Source organism: Rhinatrema bivittatum, chromosome 4, assembly GCF_901001135.1.
Source record: "Rhinatrema bivittatum chromosome 4, aRhiBiv1.1, whole genome shotgun sequence".
In the NCBI taxonomy this organism is placed as follows: domain Eukaryota; kingdom Metazoa; phylum Chordata; class Amphibia; order Gymnophiona; family Rhinatrematidae; genus Rhinatrema; species Rhinatrema bivittatum.
In genome coordinates, this window is record NC_042618.1 from 110743096 (window position 1) to 110764747 (window position 21652).

Below are 21652 nucleotides of genomic sequence, written 5' to 3' on the forward strand. Positions count from 1 at the left end.
CTATTAGGCAGCGATTTACACGTTTCTACTCCGAATTGTACGCCTCCAATTCTAACATTAGCCCGGAAGCTATAGCGGAATACTTACAGTCTACTCCGCTTCCACAGGTATCCCTAGAGGACCAAAAGTTCTTAACCCGCGACATTACGGCAGCGGAAGTACTGTGGGCGATCCAATCACTGAAAGCGGGCAAGTCCCCGGGCTTGGACGGGTTCACTGCAGTTTTCTACAAAAAATTTGCTAATATATTGGTAGCCCCCCTAGTAAAATTATGTAACTCGCTCCAAACCCAGAGCTCCTTGTCTAGGGAGGCTAATTTAGCTGGGGTGACTTTGATAGGTAAGCCTGGGCGTGACCCTACGGTCTGTGGTTCTTATCGTCCCATCTCCTTAATAAACCTGGATTTGAAACTCTTAGCGAAAATCCTCGCTCAACGGCTCAACACCTTCCTGCCTGCTTTGGTTCACTCAGAACAGGCTGGTTTTATTCCAGGACGGATGGCATCTGATAATGTTCGTAAGGCTATTGATGCTATGTGGTGGGCTAGAACTCAGAATATACCCATGGCCTTTGTTGGCCATTGATGCCGAAAAGGCCTTTGATTATGTGCACTGGCCTTTTTTATTCCAAACCCTGCAAAAGTATAATTTAGGGGACAAATTTTTAAGGTGGATCCGCAAATTATATGAGGGGCCGACAGCCTGCTTAAAAATTAATGGAGGTTACTCTTCCTCATTCGCTGTTCAACGGGGAACCCGGCAAGGTTGTCCCTTATCCCCCATACTATTTGCCCTTTCTTTGGAACCCTTTACCTATCGAATTCGGCATAATAATAGCATAGCGGGGGTTCGGGCCGGTGAGTTCTCCTCCAAACTGTCCCTCTTTGCGGACGATTTACTGTTTACCATTACGGACCCCTTGCTATCCTTACAGACTATTACGAGGGAACTCCAGGCTTTTAGTGCGGTTTCCGGTTTCACCATCAATTGGGAAAAGTCTGAACTTTTCAATGTCACCCTAGCCCCAGAGATGGTAACACAGATCACACACCACTTTCCATATCAATGGGCTAGGAATCAGATAAAATATTTGGGAGTCAATCTGGGACTGGGCTCCAATTTATTTCAATTAAATTACCCGCCATTACTGGCTAAAATATATAAGGAGTTGGAGGAATGGGACCGCTATCATATCTCCTGGCTGGGGAGACTGGCGGTCCTAAAAATGAACATTTTACCTCGCTTACTGTATTTGTTTCAAACTTTGCCACTAGTAATCCCTGCCAAACTTCTAGCTAAGTGGCAAAAGCGGTTGAATAAATATCTCTGGAAGGGGAAGAAACCCAGGATAGCTAGGGAGACTCTGTACCTCCCGCGACGGCAGGGAGGTATGGGTATGCCTAATCTCGCTAAGTACCTAGGAGCTGCTCAGCTTAAAGCGGCGGTTGACTGGCATTGTGTTCAGCGTTGTAAGCCGTGGGCGCAACTAGAACAGGCGATACTTGGGTCTCTGCCCATGGGGGCCCTGTTGTGGCAGATGAGGTCTTCTTGGCTCCCTGTGGTGCAGTTGCCGGGCTCAGTAGAGGCAACCCTAACTACCTGGAATCAGTGGAGGAGGGCATTGGTGGGAACGCAAACTGTTTTTCATAGTACACACTTATTTCACCATACAGCTTTTCGGCCGGCGGGGCACCCTCGGGTCTTTTCCCATTGGATTAAGCAGGGTATAACTCAATTTGCCCATATCTGGGAGCCAGGGGGGCTGATCCCATTTACTTTACTCAGGGATCGGTTCCAATTGCCTAGGGGGGATCAGTTCAAATATCTGCAAGTTAGACATTATTTTCAAAGGCATCAGGTGGAAGGCGAACTGACAAAGGGCATACCTACATTTGAAAATATGTGCCGCCAGGCAGATCGAGTTGATAAACATATTTCTAACCTCTACAGTTTACTGAGTGGTAGATTTAACCTATTGGCACCCCATATCAAAGCCTGGCAATTGGATCTGCAATGTGATTGGGTGGCGGAGGACTGGTTGAGGGTGTTCCAGGGGTTGCGGAAAGGCTTAATATCAGCTCTGCATATCGAGAATGGTTACAAACTGTTCTTTAGGTGGTATATTACCCCTATCCACCTACAACACATTACACCGGACTCTGACGGTCTTTGCTGGAAGCGCTGTGGAGAAAAGGGGACTTTTTTTCACCTTTGGTGGACGTGTTCTGAGATGCAGAAACTGTGGACCCTGGTGTCTGAGTGGATTGCTACAATACTGAGAATCCAGTTTCAGTTGACCCCATCGCAAGCATTGCTCAATGAAGACAGGAAGGATGGCTATAAATATCATGATTACTTTATTAAATATGTGGTTACAGCAGCGAGATGTTCAATAGCTCAATTATGGAAGGATCCACGAGTCCCAACGCTGCAGATGATACAAGCTTCTGTTCAAAATTTGCATAGTTTGGGGCGCATCACAGCTTACAAGAATAAGTCAATACATTCCTTTCATAAGACATGGGGACTATATGAACGCTGGCAACAGGTCTTTCTTGGTTGACCATTGCTTACTCTGACTGGTCTATTGTAATCCGCAGGAGAGTGGCGTCTGAAATAATGCCCTCGCGGCTCTTGGCGTCCTCTGGGATCAGGGGAGACCTGGTGGCCTCCTTCTGGCCTGTAGTGTTGAGTTCGGCTTTTCAACTGTCCTATACATGCCTCTCATTGTGATTTCCTGTGCATTGTCCTCTATAATTTGTATCTGGTTGTACACCTCTATGGGGGGAGGGGGGGAATTGGGGATCTCATATATACTCGCGTTTAATGTTAGCTGGTTACTTCACAATGTTTGTGTACCTGTTTTACTGTTTTGTACTAGCGGTTTGTGTCTAGGTTGTATGACATTGCCAATAAAAGATTTAAATATAAAAAAAAGAAATCTGTTGCAGCAGAGACCTGTCCTTCAGGAAGATCCGACTCTGTTTTATCTTACAGTGGCCCTTGAGAGAGCTTGCTTGCTGAAGCATGGATATTCTACTGCAGTGATTGCCACCTTGCTATGGGCATGAAAGTTCTCCACTTCCTTGGCCTAAGTGTGGGTTTGGCGAGTGTTTGAGGCTTAATATGAAGATCGGGGAGTGCTTCCTCGTTCAGTTAAGATCCTGCTCATTTTGGAATTTTTGCAGGATGGGTTGAATAAAGGATTAGCCCTTAATTCCTTGAAGGTACAGGAAGCAGCTCTTGCCTGCGTCAGGGGCCTTATCAGCTCATCCAGATGTGGCACATTTCTTAAGAAGCAGCTCTTCCCAGCTTCAGGGGCCGGGTGAATGGTGAATCCTTATCACCTCATACAGATGTGGCCCATTTCTTAAAGGAAGTGGAACATCTTCGTCCTCCCTTGCAGTTACCGGAACCCTTGTAGAGTCTTAATCTGGGGTTGAATTTCTTGGCAGGCCCTATGTTTCAACTATTGTGTAGCCTTTAATTGCAGTTGCTGACCTTGAAAACTGTTTTTCTGGTAGCGACATGTTCTGCGCGTTGTATTTCTGAGCTGCAGGCCTCGTCTTGCCAGGAGCCTTTCAGCTGCGTACTGTTCCTTTTTTTTTTTTGCCTAAAGTGGTCTCAGATTCAGTCCATTTCCCTGCCGTCTCTGGATATGGAAAGAGATGCGGAGAAATATCACCTTTTGTGCCCCTTGGATGTCAAAAGATATGTCGTGAGGTATCTGGAGTTTTCTAAACCTTTCCAAAAGATAGATTGCCTGTTTCTCCTTCATGGTGGAGGTAAACAGGGTGAGCCAGCTTTGTGTGCTACAATAGCTCGATGGATTAAGGAGGTAGTCACAGTCACATATGTGGCTTCTGAAAAGTTGTTGCCTACTCAGGTTAGGGCTCATTCCACTAGGGCTCAGGCAGTGTCATGGGCAGAGGTTAAATTGTTGTATCCCGTTGACATTTGCCAAGTTGTGAAGTGGTCCTCCTTACACACCTTTTCCAGGTATTATCATCTGGATGTGCAGGCCTGGGAGGATACAGCATTTGCACGTGTGGTTTTGATTGGACCATGGGCAGCCTCCCACCCTATTCGGACGTACCCAAGCCACTCCCTGAATCCATCTGGGTACTAGGAAATGAGAAATTACTACTTAACTGATCATTTATTTTTCCTTAATCCAGACAGATGGATTCAGCTTCCCACTGTTGGCTGCCGAATGATTGTGTTATGGTCCTCCTGCGTGGCTATGTTTTCCAGGGGTTACTGGTAGGTGTTCGACCAGTCCCTAGATTAGTCTTCATACATTCTTTGCCTGAGTTCAGTGTTTCCTCTTGGTTGAGTCCTGAAATGGTTAACTGTTCACAGTTGGCTTTTGAAGAGAATACTGGCAGGCTGATGTCACTGCAGGAGTATATATATTGTGACGTCAGTTTGCTCCGTCTCCATCTGCTGGTAGAGGTGCATAACCCACTGGTCCTGAATCCATCTGTCTGGATTAATGAAAAGGAAATTATCAGGTAAGTAGTAATTTCTCTCTCTGCATTTTTTAAGTCTTAGCTGTGAGTCTCAATCCCTCAAGCTTTACTAGATCCCTCCTCGTGTTTTCTACACCTTCCTGGCTGTCTACCCTGTTGAAGATTTTAGTATTATCAGCAAAAAAGGCAAACCTTTCTTGACAGTCCTTCCACTATATTACTCATGAAAATGTGGTAAAAAGTCCCAGGATTGATCCCTGAGGCATATCACTAGTAGCCTTCCCCCTTCTCAGAGTGAACTCCATTTACAACTAGCTTTTGTCACCTCCCACTCAGCTAGTTTCTAACCCATTCAGTCATTGTAGCCTCTCAATTTGTAAGTCTCCTGTGTGGAACAGTGTCAAAGGCCTTACTGAAATCCAAGTACATTCTAGCATTCTCTTTAATCTCTCTCTGGTCACCCAATCAAAGAAATTGATTCGATTCATCTGACATGATTTGGGTTTAGTAAAATCATGCTTCCTTGGATCATACAATCCATCAGATTCCAGAAACTGCACTATCCTCAGTTTTAACAGTGATTCTATTAATTTGCTAACCACAGAGGTCAGACTAACTGGCCTGCCATTCCCAACCCCCTTGAGTACTGTGTGCAATTCTGGTGCCGCATCTCAAAAAAGATATAGTTGCACAGGAAAAGGTTCAGAGAAGGGCAACTAAAATGATAAAGAGGATGGAAAAGCTCTCCAGTGAGAAAAGGCTAAAGAGGGTTAAGACTATTCAGCTTGGAGAAGAGACGGTTGAGATAGATATGATAGAGGGCTATAAAATCATGAGAGGACTAGAACGAATAAATGTGAGTTGGTTATTTACTCTTTCAAATAGTACATTTAAAACAAATTGGAGAAAATTCGTTTTCACTCAACACACAGTTAAGCTCTGGAATTCATTGCCAGAGGATATGGTTAATGCAGTTAGTATAGCTGGGTTTAAAAAAGATTTGGATATGTTCCTGGAAGAGAAGTCCATAAACTACTATTAATCAAATTGACTTAGGGAATAGCCACTGCTTATTTCTGGCATTGGTAGAACAGGATTTATTTACTGTTTGGGTATTTGCCAGGTACTTGTATTCTGGATTGGCCATTGTTGGAAACAGAATGCTGGGCTTGATGAACCCTCGGACTGATCCAGTATGGCAACTTCTTATGTTCTTACTCTGAAGGCTGATACCCCACAGCTAGTGATTTGAATGCATAGCTTGTTAGTTTTTCACAGTTTATAATCAAAAGAGAAATTCCAGCATTTACTTAACTGACATTTTATTAGTTACAAACATCGAACAACGCCCATCCCTCTCTACATCAACCACCATGCTTTTTATGCTCTTCCATAAGGTACCCATCAAAATCACACCTAAGTTCCTAATCAGTTGTTTTATTTCTACTGTTCAGTCAAATATTGAAATCATTTACATTGCAAAAAACTTTACTGCCTGCAGACCCTGCCCTTTCGATCTTGTTGATTTTTGTCATTAACCCTTTTTCTTCTCTCATTGCTGCAGACTAAAGACTGCTTGGCTCCTACGGACTCCCGGCCATATATGCGACCCCAGGTTATTCGACTGGTGTCCTGTGAGGAGAGAATATTCAATCAGGAACTGGAGACCCCAGAGAATGAGGACTGTATCATCTTCCCCGAGCACACAGAAGATATTGTTGCAGACACTAGCAGGTAAAGTTTTGCAGCATGCTCTAACGAGAACTTCCATGAAGGTATATAAGCAGATTAATTGTTTCCTCTTCAGTGCCAAACCTTTCTTGCTGTTCGCTTTACAAAAGCAATAAAAAGGATGTAAATTATTATTAAAATGTATTTATTTATTTTTTTAGATTTTTATATGCCGCTTTTTGCACTTTTTTCATGTTTCTTGAGATATAGCAATACACAAGTTTTAGGACCAGTAAGACATTCAGAATCAGTGTGTGAGACATTTTGTGGGGCAGTCGAATGTTAGGCCAGATCTCTTGAAAGGCAAAACCTTTTTGAGGTCTTTTCTGATAAGGCGGATAGTACTAAAGGGGCCGGGCTATTTTCTAAGATTTATGTTGTGCTTAATGAGAAGCTAGTGGAGAAGCCTAATCATATTTGAGCCTGGGAAGGGGATTTGGGTGAGTCCTTGTTCAAATCACAGTGGCATCATTGCTTCATTAAAGTGGGTAAATGTTCTGTTTCTTCTTTGTTAGTTAAAAATGATTATAAAGTTTTGCTATGCTGGTATCTTCTCCTGATTGCTTTCAAAAAATCTGTCCTCATGTGGAGGATAAGTGCTGACGTGGCGTTTGGTGGGGAGTGGGGCAGGTGGTTGGTGCCTTTTTCCATATTTGGGATTTGCCTGATCATCTGTAGGTATTGGGTTATGATTTGTGGATTGACCACAGATATAACTGGTGTTACCTGCCCACAGAATCCTAAGTATACTCTTTTGAATTTGCCCATCCCTCAGGTTCTTAAGACCCAAACAGATTCGACAGATTTTCCTAACTGCTCACTGTGAGCTGGCCTTCTTTTGGAAGAGGGTTTCTGTCCCAATACTGGAGGTGGTATCTCCTTGTTTGGAGAAAGCTCATCATATGGGGGAACTGCTGAATATAGACACAATACCTTGGATAGATTTGAAAGGATCTGGCTCTATTTTTGTTGAGTGGTTGCACAGCTGTGGTAACTCTTGACTTTTTTAAAGCTTTATTCCTTATATCATGATTTGTTTTGTATTTGGGAGGAGGGAGGGTGGGTTGGATGTGGCGGACTTTTATGATGTAAAATGTTTTAAGAGCCTTTTTGACCTGCAAGTGTTCGTATATTATGGTGATGTTTGATATACTTGTTAATTTATTGGCTTTCTTTAATAAATTTGAATTGGAAAAAAAATCAGTGTGAGAGAAATAGTAAGTGACCTCTTGTTTTTGTAGTACAGTTAATTGGCTAATTAGAATCAGGTGTTTAAATTTATTTATTTAGCATTTTTTATATACCGAGGTATAGCAGAGTTGCCTTCACTCCGGTTTACATACAGAAACAACATGTTACATAGAACGATGTATGAAGATTACAATTTAAAATTAACGATAGTAAATACAACAGGAGAATGTATAACAAGATAACACAGGATAGAACCCTGAATAGATGTACATATATCTCATGAAGCATTGAAGGGCATCTGTATCATTGTAACAGGGAGATTGAAAAATGGCAGAATATATAAAAGAATTTTAGCGTCATTGAGTGCTATCTTTAAAAGATTGGCTGAGAAGCCAGGGTTTTAAGTCTTTTTTGAAGGATTTTAAGTTATCTTGATTGGTGAGGCAATGAGGAAGCGAGTTCCAGAGCTTAGGACCGATGATGGAAAAGGCTCTGTTTCTGGTGGAGGATAATTTAGCCTGTGGAAGAGAGGGAATCACTAGATTAATTTTGCTGGCAGTTCGTGTAGTACGTTGGGAGCAATGGATGTGAATGATGTCATCAAAGGCGGAATAGTCGGCATTGTATATTGCTTTGTGGAGTATGGTGAGGACTTTGAATTCTGCTCTTTTTTCAATAGGGAGCCACTGTAATTGGTTGAGAACAGGTGTAATGTGATCAGCTTTTCTTGTACCTGTTATAACTCTGGCTGCAGCATTCTGAAGGAGCTGCAAGGGTCTCAAGGAAGATTTTGGAAGGCCGATCAATAGGGAGTTGCAGTAATCCAAACCTGAAAAAATGAGGGCTTGAAGGACAGTTTTGAAATCATGGGGGTGGAGTAGGGGTTTTAGATGTTTTATTATTTGAAGTTTGTGAAAGCCTTCCTTTATTTTTGTGGAGATGTGTTTTTTGTAGATTAGGTCAGTGTCTAACCAAACACCCAGGTCTTTAACGCTCTCTTTGAGAAGGACGAGGGTCTTGTCAAAGTAGAAGGGTGGAATTGTTAAATGTCCAGGATATTTTTTGGCAATTAGGATACATTCGGTTTTGCTTGTATTTAGACATAATTTAAGATGAATTAGCAAGTTTCTGATAGTATCCAAGTGTGAGGCTGCTTTAGACATAGCATCTTCTATCGAGGAAGAAATAGGAATGAGTAATTGAATATCGTCTGCATACATGTAATACGTTATGTCAAGACTAGATAAGAGATGGCAAAGAGGGGTCAGGTAGATGTTGAATAGAATTGGTGAAAGTGCTGATCCTTGAGGCACACCTGTATCGAGGGGGACAGGAGAAGAAGAGCTATTGTTGTGAAAAACTTTGAAGTGTCTGTTACTGAGGAAGGATGAGAACCAACTGAGAGTTTTGCCAGCCAGCCCAATGGATTCTAGACATGAGATGAGAATTTTATGATCCACTGTATCGAAGGCAGCAGAGAGGTCTAAGAGAATCAGAAGGTATCCTTTTTTGTTGTCAAAACCTCTTAGGATGGTATTGGAGAGTTTAAGGAGGAGGGTTTCAGTGCTGTGGTTTTTTCTGAAGCTGAATTGGGAAGGAGAAAGAATTTTATTATCGTCTAGATGGTCGTTGAGTTGTTTCAATGCCGCCTTCTCAATCATTTTTGCAAAGAAGGGTAAGTTGGAGATTGGGCGGTAGTTGTTTAGGTCATCTTGGGTCGCCTTCCTCGAGCGATTTGTTGATGATTGCTGAAATTGTTGGGGCTAAAGGATAGGCAATTTCTAAATGAGTAACAAACCACTCTGCAGAGTAAATCTGCACAACTGAGTTTTATTTATTTATTTACATCATTTATGCCCACTGATCCACCAATCTCAGCAGATAATAATTTACAATCAGAGAAAAAACCTCACATGAAGCTCACAAAAGAAAAACAACAAAAGAATAAAACCATCTGGGGAGGGAACTCATAAATCTAAATAGGGAAAATGAGGCCAAAGAAGTGGGGATTTCAAGAGCTTTCTAAAATGAACATAGTCCTTTTCTAGTCTAATCACCTCTAGAAGGGCATTCCAGAATCTGGGACCTGCTATGCTGAATATCCAGTCTCTGGAATCAGATGTGGGCTATCTTAAGAGATGGTACTTCTAATAACAATTTTGCTGAAGAACATAGGTTCCGAGAAGGTAGATATTTTTTTTAACTAATCCTTGGAATCTAGGAGGCACGAGATTGAGAAGCCTTAAACAATGAGGGCGAGAATTTTAAACCACACTCTCCATTCTGTTGGAAGCTAGTGAAGACTGGCTAAGACTGGAGTTGTATGATCACTAGTGGAGGCATCCAAGAAAAAATGTGCAGTGGAATTTTGGATGAGTTGTAATACTTTTAAATGAGATTAGGGTAGACTAAGGAACAATGCATTGCAATAATCAAGAGATGAGAGTATCATAGCTTGGGTTACCGTACGAATGTTGGCACCATCAAGAAAAGGTCTGAGTTTGGGCACTCTATCCAAAAGGTTTTGAGTTTGGTATTCACCATAAAAGTTAATGGGAGCTCATGCCACAATCAAAAGAAATTCCAGAGGACTTGCAAAAAAGAATAGTTAATGCTCATCTATCTGATCAGGTTTACAAGACCATATCTAAACATCTGGGACTCCATCCATCTACAGATAGTCTACAAATGAAAGAAGTTGAAGACAACAGTGATTTTACCCAGGAGTGGTTATCCTGCCAAGATCACCCCAAAAGCAAACTGGAATATCATTGACAAAGTCACAAAGAATCTCAGACTATCATATAACGATCTGCAAGACTTTCTCTGTGGCCAATGTGAATGTTCATATGTCAACCATAAGGAAAAAATTGAATGGGAATGGTGTTTATTAGAGGATAACTAGGAAGAAACCATTGCTTTTAAAAAAGAGTATTGCTGCCTGCCAGAGAGCATTTGGATGACCTACAAGACTTCTGGAATAATGTTCTACGGACATATGAGTCATCAATTTAGCTTTTCAGTCATGTTTTATTTGGCAAAACCCAAATACTGCCTTCCAAAGTAAGATCTTCATCCCAACTGTCAAGCATGGTGGTGAAGCTATGTATTGGTGCTGCTTTGCTACATCAGGACCTGAATGTCTTGCCATCATTGATGGAGCTATGAATTCTGCTTTATATTAGAAAATTCTAGAGGTGAATGTCAGGCCTCCATCTGTGAGCTGAAAGTGGATTATGTAGCAAGACAAACATTCAAGTAAATCTAAGAGAATGGCAAAAGAAGTGATTTTGTGCTTTGGATTGGCCAAGTCAAAGTCCTGACCTAAATCCTATTGAAATGTTGTGGCAATATGTGAAATGAGCTGTTTATGCAAGAAAGCTCTCATGTCACAGAGTTGAAAGAGTTTTATGTATGGAAGAATAGGCCAAAATTCTGCAAGAGCCATGTAAGATACTGATGAACATTTACTGGAAAAATGTAGTTGAAGCTATAGCTGCTTCAGTTACTGAATGAAAGGTTCACATACTTTTTCAAGCAGATATAATTATTGCTGAATCCTTTTTCTTTTTTTGTTGAATAAATCAAAATTTCTCGATGGAAAAGCAAAACAAGAACAAATATATAATTGGGTGATATCATCTGATGGTGCTAAGACAGAAAAGCTCCGTGAGAGCTCAAGCTGAGAAGGTTTTTCTGAGTATGCACAACGTTCTGTACAGAAACCACCTCCTGAATCTCCTAGGTCTTTTTTTCTTTCACTAGTCAAAAGAGCATTTTTTTCATACTCTTCAAGCAGCTTGTGGATTTTTTTTCCCTTGACAGAGAATTTTATTTTACGTGTTTATTTTCTTTCATTTTTTTCATTCATGAGTCTTAAAAATTGAAAAAAAGGGTGTTAAATTATCTTCTTTAAACCTCTGATTAATTTAGCTTCAGTCTACTGAAAATGGTAGACAAAAAGCTGGCTTTCAAAAGATGTCCCTATTGCTTTTTAAGGATGACTGTCCGATCAACATGACCGATGTCTCTGTTGTCTCTGGCCTTTTCATGATGTGCCTAATTGCATTGCTTGAGCTGGCTTTCTCTGAAAGCCAGAAGGTTAAGAAACTATGCCTTGAAAGAGTTTCTGAGCTTTCCTCAAGATTCTACCACATTAGTTAAGGTAAAGCATTCCTTGGCACAGAGGCCATTGCATAAATTCTAAAAAAATACAATCCCTGGGGAGCTATTGGAAGTGAGAGGAGTTATCGGGCACTCCCTGATTCCCAGATAGTTCCTGGACAAATTTCCATCTTTCTACCTACTCCGGGGAACTCGCCTGACCGGTGTGTCATCTGGGCATGTCTCCTGGCTTTAAATTTCCGGGCACAGTGGTGCACTGCCACCGCACAATTTTGTCTGACTTTGCCTGGTTTGCCCGGATATTCTGTTCCTTGGTTTGTGTGATCTGAATGGGGAAGAAAAGGAAAGCAAAAATCGTTATTTCTTTGCCCTCTTTTCAACCTCCTCAACCTATCCGAGGCCCTATGGACGTTCATCTGAAAAGGGTGATTGATTTGCCAGTTAGTGACTGCGTGGGAGGCATCTCTACTGCCTCATTGAGTCCAGGCAATGGTCCTACTTCTTCACAACTTGTTGGATTATTATCCTGCAAAGTGTCTGTGGTAAGAGATCCTTTGATTCCATATGGACTGGAAAGTGAGTCTATTATTAGTTCTCCTAAGCCGGGGTTTATTCCATCTAATCAGTATCTTAGTCAGTGACGATGTTTTTCCACCTGGAATTGGACAGCCTCAACAATCTGAAGAACCTTCCAATGTAATGCTTACTGACTTGTGGAGAATGTTAGCTAAATTGGACACTAATGTTTCTCAAGTTAATGCACATCTTTCTTCCCTAGTGAACGCTAATAGATCTTCTAATGAAGAGCAGAGTAAGAAAATTTCTGAGTTAGAAACATCTGTATGTACATTGCTGTCTAAGATTCAGTTATTGCGGAATGCTGAACATATGCATATTAAAGATAGCTTGGTACTACATAGTGAGACTGAAAATATTGAAAATTTAATGAGAGCAAAAAATCTGCGATTGGTAAATTCTCCTTATACACGTTTGCTATTTGGTATTGAAATGTTTAAGAAATTTCTTAAAGAAATATTAGCATATAATAACATTCCTGGTATTTCAAAAATGTATTATTTTTCTAAGCAGATTAGTAATAGTGATGAGCTTCAGAAAGAACTACAGGAAGTAATTCGTAGTCCAGGGATTACTACTTTCTTAGAAGAATCGGTCGATGTAATAAACAAGAGGGCTACACTTTTTTGTATTTTTTTGTTTGGAGCAGGACAAAGAAATAGTATTTGAGAAATTTTTCAGGAATAAAGAAGTTTTATTCTGCAGTCAGAATGTTTTCTTATTTCCTGATGTCTCCAGATCCACCCAGGCTCGTAGGAGGCATTTTCTATCCCTAAAAAGTAGAATTCTGTCTATTGGTGGGACTTTCTTCTTGAAATCTCCTTGCAAATGTTTCATTATTTTTCATGCAAAGAAATTTATCTTTTCTGACCCTTTGCATCTTGAGACATTTATACTTGATAAGACTACTTCAAGTGAGAATCCTCCTTTAGCAACATAAAGAGATTAGGACTTTAGTTTAGACCAGTGGTTTTCAACCGGTGTGTCGCGACACACCAGTGTGTCGCCAAGAACATGCAGGTGTGTCGCCACACTTCCTGGTCCCCCGCTGACCCAGCTGCTCCCCGGGCCTCTTCCGCCCGGGCTTAAAATGCTGTCAGCCCGGGCAGAATGCGGCAGAACAGCAGGAGTCAGCGGCACCGGCACAGTGTCTTCTTCCCGCCCCCCCCCCCCTTCCCCCCGCGGCCCGGAAGAGGAAGTGGTGAGCAGCGGGTGCATGCGCGGGAAGAAGAGACCATGCTAGTGTGGTCAGCGTCGGCCCGAAGAACAGAAGAGAGGCGCAGCCTGAGGAATGAGCAGCGCAGTTCAGAGAAAAATGAAGAACATCAACCCCCACAGCCGATGGGACGACTCCTCCACCAGGGCTGAAAATGAAGGAGGTTAGGGTTGGGAGGAGGCTGCTGCTGCCGCTAGTTCTGGGGAGGGAGAGAGAGTGAATGAGCAAGCAAGCATGTGTGTTTGAGATCCTGTGTGTGAGTGAGATATCATGTATGTGACTGATTGAGAGCCTGCCTGTGAGAGAGAGAGCATGAATGCAAGTTTACGATTGGGAATCTGTTTGTGTAAGTTTGTGATTGAAAACCTGTTTGTGTGAAAGAGTATGTGTGTATGATTGAGATCCTTTGTGTGTGTGAGAGATCATGTGTATGTACGATTAAGAGCCTGTGTGTTTAAGTAAGAGAAGAGAGTATGTGATTGAGAGCCTGTGTGAAAGGGAGAGAAAGAGAGAGCATGTGTGTCTGTGTGTGATTGAAAGCTGGTTTAGGTGAGGGAGCATCTGAGTATGTGATTGAGAGCCTGTGTGTAAATGAGAGAAAGAGAGAGAGCATGTTTGTAAGCATGTGACAGAGAGTCTGTGTGAGAGAAAAAGACAGCATGTATGTGTGTGATTGAAAGCCTGCATGTGTGCAAGCGTGAAAAGATAGCATGTGTGTAAATGTGTAATAAAGAGCCTATATAAGTGAGAGAAAAAGCATGTGTATATGTGAGTGACTGAGAGCATGTGTGTAATTGAGAGCCAGTGTGAGAGATAACGCTGGTATGTGACTGAGAGAGAGGAGAAAGTTCCAAGCAAACCACCCCTCCTCCTGCTAATTCAAATCAATCTCAGGCACCTGGATATCAAATGCTCCCAGGTAAGCAGAGCAAAAAATATTTTTGTATCCTTATTTTTCATTACTGGGTCTTTGTGTCTGCTATTTTGAAATATTTTATTGGTTTCTAGAAATTTTTTATATGAGTTTTTAATTATTGGATATTCCAATCAGCTGTTTTGAAATAATCTGTTCTTTTTGTTAGCATGGTTTTACTGCTACTGATTTTATATTTCTTGATTTGTTTTATAAGGATGGATGATGTTTCTTTTTTCCTTTATTACACTGCATACAGAGACTCTGGCTTGTTGCAGTTTCCAATTCAGTTTTTTTCTGCATGCTTCTAGTTATGCGTTTTGGTCTCTTTATTCTATGTTAGGTGAGGGTCAGCACATGTGATTCAGGTGAGGTTTTCTGCTGGCGTGTAGGACTCTATAGCAGCCTGACTTGGTCCGTTTTCCTAATAGGAGATGTATTGGTGTCTTAAGGCCTGGTGTAATATTTTCAGTGTTGCCTTTTCTTAGGTAAGGTGGTTACTGTTTAAGTGCTGGAAATTGGTGCTGTTTTGGTGTGGGATGTTTACTATTTATGCAATTTCTGTTCAGACAGAATACGTATCTTTTCCTTGTGTCATTTTAAACAAAAATAATTACCATACCTTTTTATTTCCGCTGTGAATTGTAATGAGCAGTGTGTCACACATTTGAGCGTGGCCTGTCAGGTGTGTCACGATGGGAAAAAGGTTGAGAGCCACTGGTTTTAGAATGTGCTTTCTCTCCCTTTCAGTTTTTTCCCCCCACATTATTGGGTCTAAGTATGTAGTCAAGGTATTTTTGTGAGGTTGTATTATTGTGGTAATTTACCTATGTACTGCATACTTTGTTACTTTTTCTTTAAGTTGTATAATTGGAAATTCAATGAAGAAAAACTTATAAAAAAGAAAAAATACAATCCTCTCATGATCAGTGCCATTTTCTGAGAAGTCTTGGCGCAGGTACCGTATTCCCTCCAGAGATGGTGACAGTAAGTACTGAATGTAGGCACCAAAATGTGTGTGTTCTACATTGACAGGTGCTTCCTTAGTAGAGAGATGTTCTCCTTCTGCAGAATCCCTCTTTGATGCAGAAAATGTATCGGCACCATCTGTAAGTAAAATTACAGTGCCATCTTCCGTGCAGATGCCATCTTGGTGCAGAGAATCTGATTTTGGCACTGGAAAATCAGAGCAAGACCAAAGCTCCCTGATCCTATTTTGGTTCCTGAATCATAGTTCTTCCACTGTATTTCAGCAGACTACTATTTCATAGTGAGACCGATATAGTTAGAATTTGTATTAAAAAAAAAAAAATTACTGATATGCTGTCTTCTCCATCGCTGGAGTAGATGTCTCCCACTTTAGCAGCAATAACACCGAAGATGAAAAGTCAGTCTACCATCCCTCCTTATCTGGCTAGACAAAACGTAGCACAACCTAAGTCCTATGACTCTACTTACATAAGGAGAGGATAACACTGGAGGAACCACCTACAGTACCCTCTGATTCACAGGAGGAATCTGAATCTTACATTACTCCATTATTCCATTCTAGTAATGAAGACTCTGCTGGTCTTCCATTGGATCCCTCTCCAATCTCCTATGAGTATATCTCCGCCTAAGGACACTGTATATCCAGCTTTTATCCAAACGTTAGCCAAGGATTCCTTCTACCTTGTTCCAAGTGGTAGAACCTAGAGAAGATACAGTAGAAATAGACTATCTACATCCCCTTGAACATTTTTCACTTTTTGTTGTCAGTGCATGCAGTTAAATGCTTTTTCCCATTCATCACCATTCATCACGCCTTTCAGGGCAAAGAATGTTTTATTTGGGATCAAAATATACATGTCTAAAAAACAAAACTGAAATCCAATAATTGGATAAATCTGCACACCTCCCCACATCAATACTTAATGGAAGCACTTTCACTAGCAATTACAGCTGTAAGTCTGTTGGACTAGGTCTCCAAAAACTTTGCACACTTAGAATTTGTCAGTATTTGATCATTCTTCTTTACAAAGCTGTTCAAGTTCTATCAAGTTCCTTGGGGCATGTTGATGGACCTTGAGGTCAGGGCTCTAACTGGACCACTCCAGGACATTTACCTTTTTACTACTTAGCCACGCCAGTGTAGCTTTAGCTGTATGCTTCGGTTCATTGACATACTGAAAAGTGAATTTTCATCTGTTTGTTTTCTTGCAGAAAGAAACAGGTTTTCATCAGACTTTTCTCTAGCTTTCTCTATTCATTGTCCTTTCTTTGCTGACAAATGCCCCAGTCCCTACTGATAAGAAATACCTCCATACCATGATACCACCACCATGGTATTCTCTGAATGATGATGTGTGTTGGGTTTGTGCCAATCATAACACTTTGCTTTCAGGCCAAAAACTTCTATTTTAATTTTGTCAGACCACAAAACGTTTTTTTGCCACATGGCTACAGTATCCTGAGTGTTCCTTTGCTTACTTTAAATAGGATTTAAGGCAGGCTTTGTTCCTTCTTGCCACCCTACCATACAGGCCAGATTTGTGGAGTTGCTTGGGATATTATTGTTGCATGCACACTTTGACCAGTCTTGGATAGGAAGCCCATACTTTTTCAAAGTTGCCAATGGCCTTTTGGTTGCCCCGCTGATAGTCTTCTCATTTGGTCATCCAGTTTTGAGAGATGGCCTGAAATAGGCAGGGACTTAATGGTACCTTACATGTTCCATTTCTTTATCGCCTTATCCATGCTTTGAGGGCTATTCAATGACTTTGTAATTCTTTATACCAATCCACAGATCTGTCTTTCCACAACTTTGTCCTGAAGTTCTTGGACAGCTTTGGTGCTTATGACTGGATCTTTACTTTGAAGTGTTGTACCAAGCAGAGAGAATCAATAGGAAATGCTGAATTTTTCTGTCATCATGTGAACCAGTACATTTTAACACGAGTGGGCCCAATTCACTTGGTGTGTGCTTTTAAAAGCAATTGGTTACACTAAAGCTTTAAGTATTTGTGATTGCTACAGCAGTGCAAGGGGAGTAAACACTTATCCAACCAAGCTATGCCATGTTTCTATTTGTATATCATTTTCTAAGGAATTCTGGAATATATTTTTCACCTTGGTAGTTGTTGGTACACTTGATTGAACACCGCATTTTACTTCCATACTATGAAGGAACAAAGGAAGAACATTTTGGAAGGGGGTGCAGACTTTCTACAGTAACTGTAGATTACAACAAGAGCTTCAGACAAGGATGTTGCAGACACCTTTGTCAACATTACCAGGGCCAGGAAAATTGGATATCAAATATAAAGTTCAATCTTGTGCAGATCATCAAAGTACAACTGCCCCACCAATCTGTGGTGGTTGAATCACCTTAAAAAACTGCAGAAAGATTTAAAACCCATTCTAATACTTCCCTAGGCAAGGATCCTGCCTTATTGTTTAATATAGAAAAAAAAGATTTTCCAATCAAATATTCCAGAATATATGCACATCAGTTATATATGGTGTAGTATGTGTATTCTTGCTTATAAAAACTACAAGATATGACTCAATAATTTTCATCAGAGTTTAAGCAACATTTCATGCAAACTCCCCATAAAGCTGAAGAATGTGGTAAGCACCTCATCAGATCAACCTATGAGGCATAATCTCCCAGGACATGAGCCACAGTCAATGGAACAAAAAAATTAGCTTGGCTTTCAGCTTCAGTGCTCCTAAGAACATAAGAACATGCCATTCTGGGTCAGACCAAGGGTCCATCAAGCCCAGTATCCTCTCTCCAACAGTGGCCAATCCAAGTCACAAGTACCTGACAAATACCCATCTCAAGCAAGATGTGATGATGTCCCATGTACAGGAGATAATCTCTTTGGAGAAAAGATGAAAGAAACAGAAGACTCTATGAAAGGTCATTGTACAACAACTTATCAGTGACAAGGATGGAACAACCTTCTATATGTCTAGGAAGCATCAGTACTTCTCCAGCTAAATGGCAGTCTGACAGCTAAGTGGTGGGCAGAACAGGGGCGTAATGGCGAGGAGATATTTATCTGATGACTCACTTAGCCAGATAACTAGCAATATTAAGGATTATCCAGCTAAGTTAGCAGGTTTAAATTTTGTCAGATAAGTTAAAATTAGCAGGATAAGTTTATCGGTGATGTTCATCAGCATGGCTGTGCCTCTAAATAGCCCAGGCAAGTTAGCCAGATAAGTTTATTCTGGATAGTGGCTGAATATCCGGTCCATAATGTTGGTTCCATAGTAAAATTGATGATCCATCATCTGTGGTTGACTTCTATTGAGAAGATATGCAAGGTTGTGCCATTTATATCCCAATGTGAAAGCTGGTTTGTCAGTCTGTTGTTCAGGGTCTCTTCAAGGGATAGAACCCAACTCCATCCTTCTAGGGCCTATTATATTATTTTGGCTTATCTTTCATCTAAAATGACAAGCAGAAATGAGTTTTACCCACAAAAGCATGTTTTTCGTCCCTTGGTGACTTTGTTGTCATGTCTTCTTTTTTTTGCTGGAAGGCAACCCTTGCCTAGGTATTCACAACTTGTGTGGCTAATTCATCTAAATTGTCTGCAGAGGAAACAAAGTTCCCTGCTTTCTCTAAATTATGAATCACAAGTTTCCCCTGTGCACTTCCAAAACTGGTCTTAGCCCCCACCATCAGCTATGGCCTTAACTTGTACATGCGGATAACACCCAACTTAGCACTGTAGGTTTTGTGCAGCTTTTTTTTATACATTTTCCCATAATATTTGATTGGTGTACTCCATGTGTTTTCAATACTGAAATCGCCCAAAGATTGTAAAGTAAAATGACACATTGAATTGGTAGCTTAAGACAAGGGGGTACAATCTGTTTACAAAAGTGATTGTATATGCAGTTATATATTTCTCTCTTTTAGTGATTACAAAGTAAAGGCTCTTCCTAATGGACCATTGGGTAGAGATTACCGTGGTAATGGATGCTCAGACAAACACAGCCCTGACAGTGCCTGCTCTGTGGATTACAGCAGCAGTCGACTTTCCAGCCCAGAACATCCAAATGAAGGTGAGAGATCTCAAATGCATGTTTTATGTTCCTGGTTGAGTTAGGAGCTTTGCACCGCATACTGATCCTTTCACCTCCAGGTTGCTGGTTTAAGTTTGGCTTAGATTAGAGATGGTGAGTCATTTCTATCTGAAAACTGTTAGGTAGCCTAGGTGATATGTGTTTATGGTCTGTTCAGGTCTCATTGGACACGTCTACATCACTGCAAAATAACATAGGGCCCTTCTTCAGATGTAACCTAAAGTGATCTAAAAAAATTCATGCACCCTGAAATCTTCAGATTATTCACACTCTAGTTCCATAGAAGGTACAGCAGCCTTCAAAGAATCTTGTTTTCACCAGGATAGATAAGGCCCCATGACCCTTATCAATTCCATGTTTCCCTCCAGCTCATCATACTTATTCTAACCCATTCCCCAGTATTTGTGTACCATTGTAATTTCTATGGTTATCGCACCCTAGTTTAGGTCACCATATAATTATCTAAATAAACAACAAAAGAAAGGGCTCTGCAAAAAGCTTATTGTCTCTGCTTAAAAAGTGAAAATGGCTTTCTAAACTTATGCAGGTGAGTATTAAGATGGTGCAGTACCAGTAATCAAAGCAATCTTTCTGATACTGTAATACAAGTGATTGAATCTCTACTTTTGACAGATCCTGGGGTGCTGGTACTATTTGTAGCTATTAATTGCATTTGGGAATATTTAAAATTGGATTGTCTAGATTCCTGCTTTCTGAGGCCCAAAGTTTACTTAGTGTACCATCATTCTGACAATAGAGATTGCAGGAAATGAGGTCTAGGGCTTTTCAATCACAGGACCTACTATTTTGGAGCACATTGGCTGCTGGGTTCACGGGAGAATCAGATTATCTAGCTTTTAGGAAACATGAAAGCAATGCGTTTTATGCAAGCTTATGAGTAAATGTATGTATTTTAGTATGGTGTCTTATTTATTTGTAAGTTTTTTGTTTTGTGTGTGTGCACTGATCTTTTTGGATTTGCGGATAAGAATGATTTAAAAAAAAAAATCAAGAGGCAACATAGAGCATGCCCAGACCAAGTTTTGAAAAGGACTATCAATATTTTGTTTGTTTTTTTTCTTCCCCCTAAATTTACATACCACCCACTCACCCAAAAAAAAAAAAAAAACCCCCAAAAGATTCTGAAATTACTGAGCCCCTGAGTGTGGATGGCAATTCTTCGGACCTGGAAGAACCAGGAGAAGGGGAGGAAGAAGTATATGAGGAAGAAATGGTTAGCAGTATGACCGAGGGCGAAGTCCCCCGCACTCCAGACCAGGAGAAGTTTCTGAAGCAGCACTTTGAGACTTTGTCCAGCAATATTGATCAAGGTAGGCCTTCAAACCAAGGAATCTAAACAGAGCCACATATCTGAAAAAAGAAACATCTTTGGTGTGTACCTTCCAGTTCTCAATTTCTAGTGATGAGTAGCAACTTTTGTGCACCGAGAGGTGAGTGTAATTTATTCTGCCCCCAGAGCAGGAACAGTATTAAAGCAGCAAGCTTAAACCTCAGGTGAGGTTCTTTAATGAAGTCAAATCCCACTGAGTCACTGGGCCGTGGAAATTTGTTGAGTTTCACAACTAACAGTTGTCAGTCCACGTAAGTAGAGAAGAGGGACCATGGAGGGAAGCGAGGGTTCAAATTCAGGAAACAAGGATTAAGAGTGCATTGTGCTATCATCCTAGCTCTATTATATTGCTTGTATTAAAGAACATTAGGTCATATTTCATTTAAATGTGAATTTCGGTCTGTTGGTGGAGCAGAACTGAGGAAACCTGGGATACAGTGGTATGCGGTTAGGACCTTCAAAGGATTCAGCAAATCCCCTGCTTTAATCAAAATTTTTTTTTTCTTCTGCCATTACTACTTATGCTTTTTCATGCAGCACAGGACTAGTGGAAGCTGCAGTGTAGCCACAGAGGGCAAATAGGGAGAAACAGATGACAGCCTCATTGTAACAAGGCCAGTCATGGTTAGAAATAAGCAATCAAACATACACAATATGTGAGGATTAATTATGTTTTAACATTTCATCCGTTTGTTTTTCACCTTCAGAAATTGGTATCAGGCTGCGTGCTCAATCGCTTAGGCTCTTGCCCTATACAGGGCTACAACCTCTTTCATGATGGCAATGGCACTAGAATAGTAACTTCATTTACCAATTTCACTAATGTACTCTTTTTATTATATATGCCAATTTTTAACTTTTTTATCGTTTTAAAAATTTTTTTTACTTATCTTGCCAAATTAAGGGGTTGTCATGAATTTGGCAAGATAAGTAAAAAAAATTTTTAAAACGATAAAAAAGTTAAAAATTGGCATATATAATAAAAAGAGTACATTA

At 40.7% G+C, this 21652-nt stretch overlaps 1 protein-coding gene across 1 annotated transcript in view; it reads left to right on the top strand.

Moving 5' to 3' along the window:
- MAPKBP1 (mitogen-activated protein kinase binding protein 1) overlaps positions 1-21652 on the top strand; it is a 408115-nt gene that overhangs the window by 361248 nt on the left and 25215 nt on the right. Inside the window, exons 23-25 of the mRNA XM_029597450.1 lie at positions 6036-6205; positions 19139-19284; positions 20445-20636. Of these exons, the coding sequence (XP_029453310.1) occupies positions 6036-6205; positions 19139-19284; positions 20445-20636 (508 nt within the window). The remainder of the gene's footprint in view (positions 1-6035; positions 6206-19138; positions 19285-20444; positions 20637-21652) is intronic.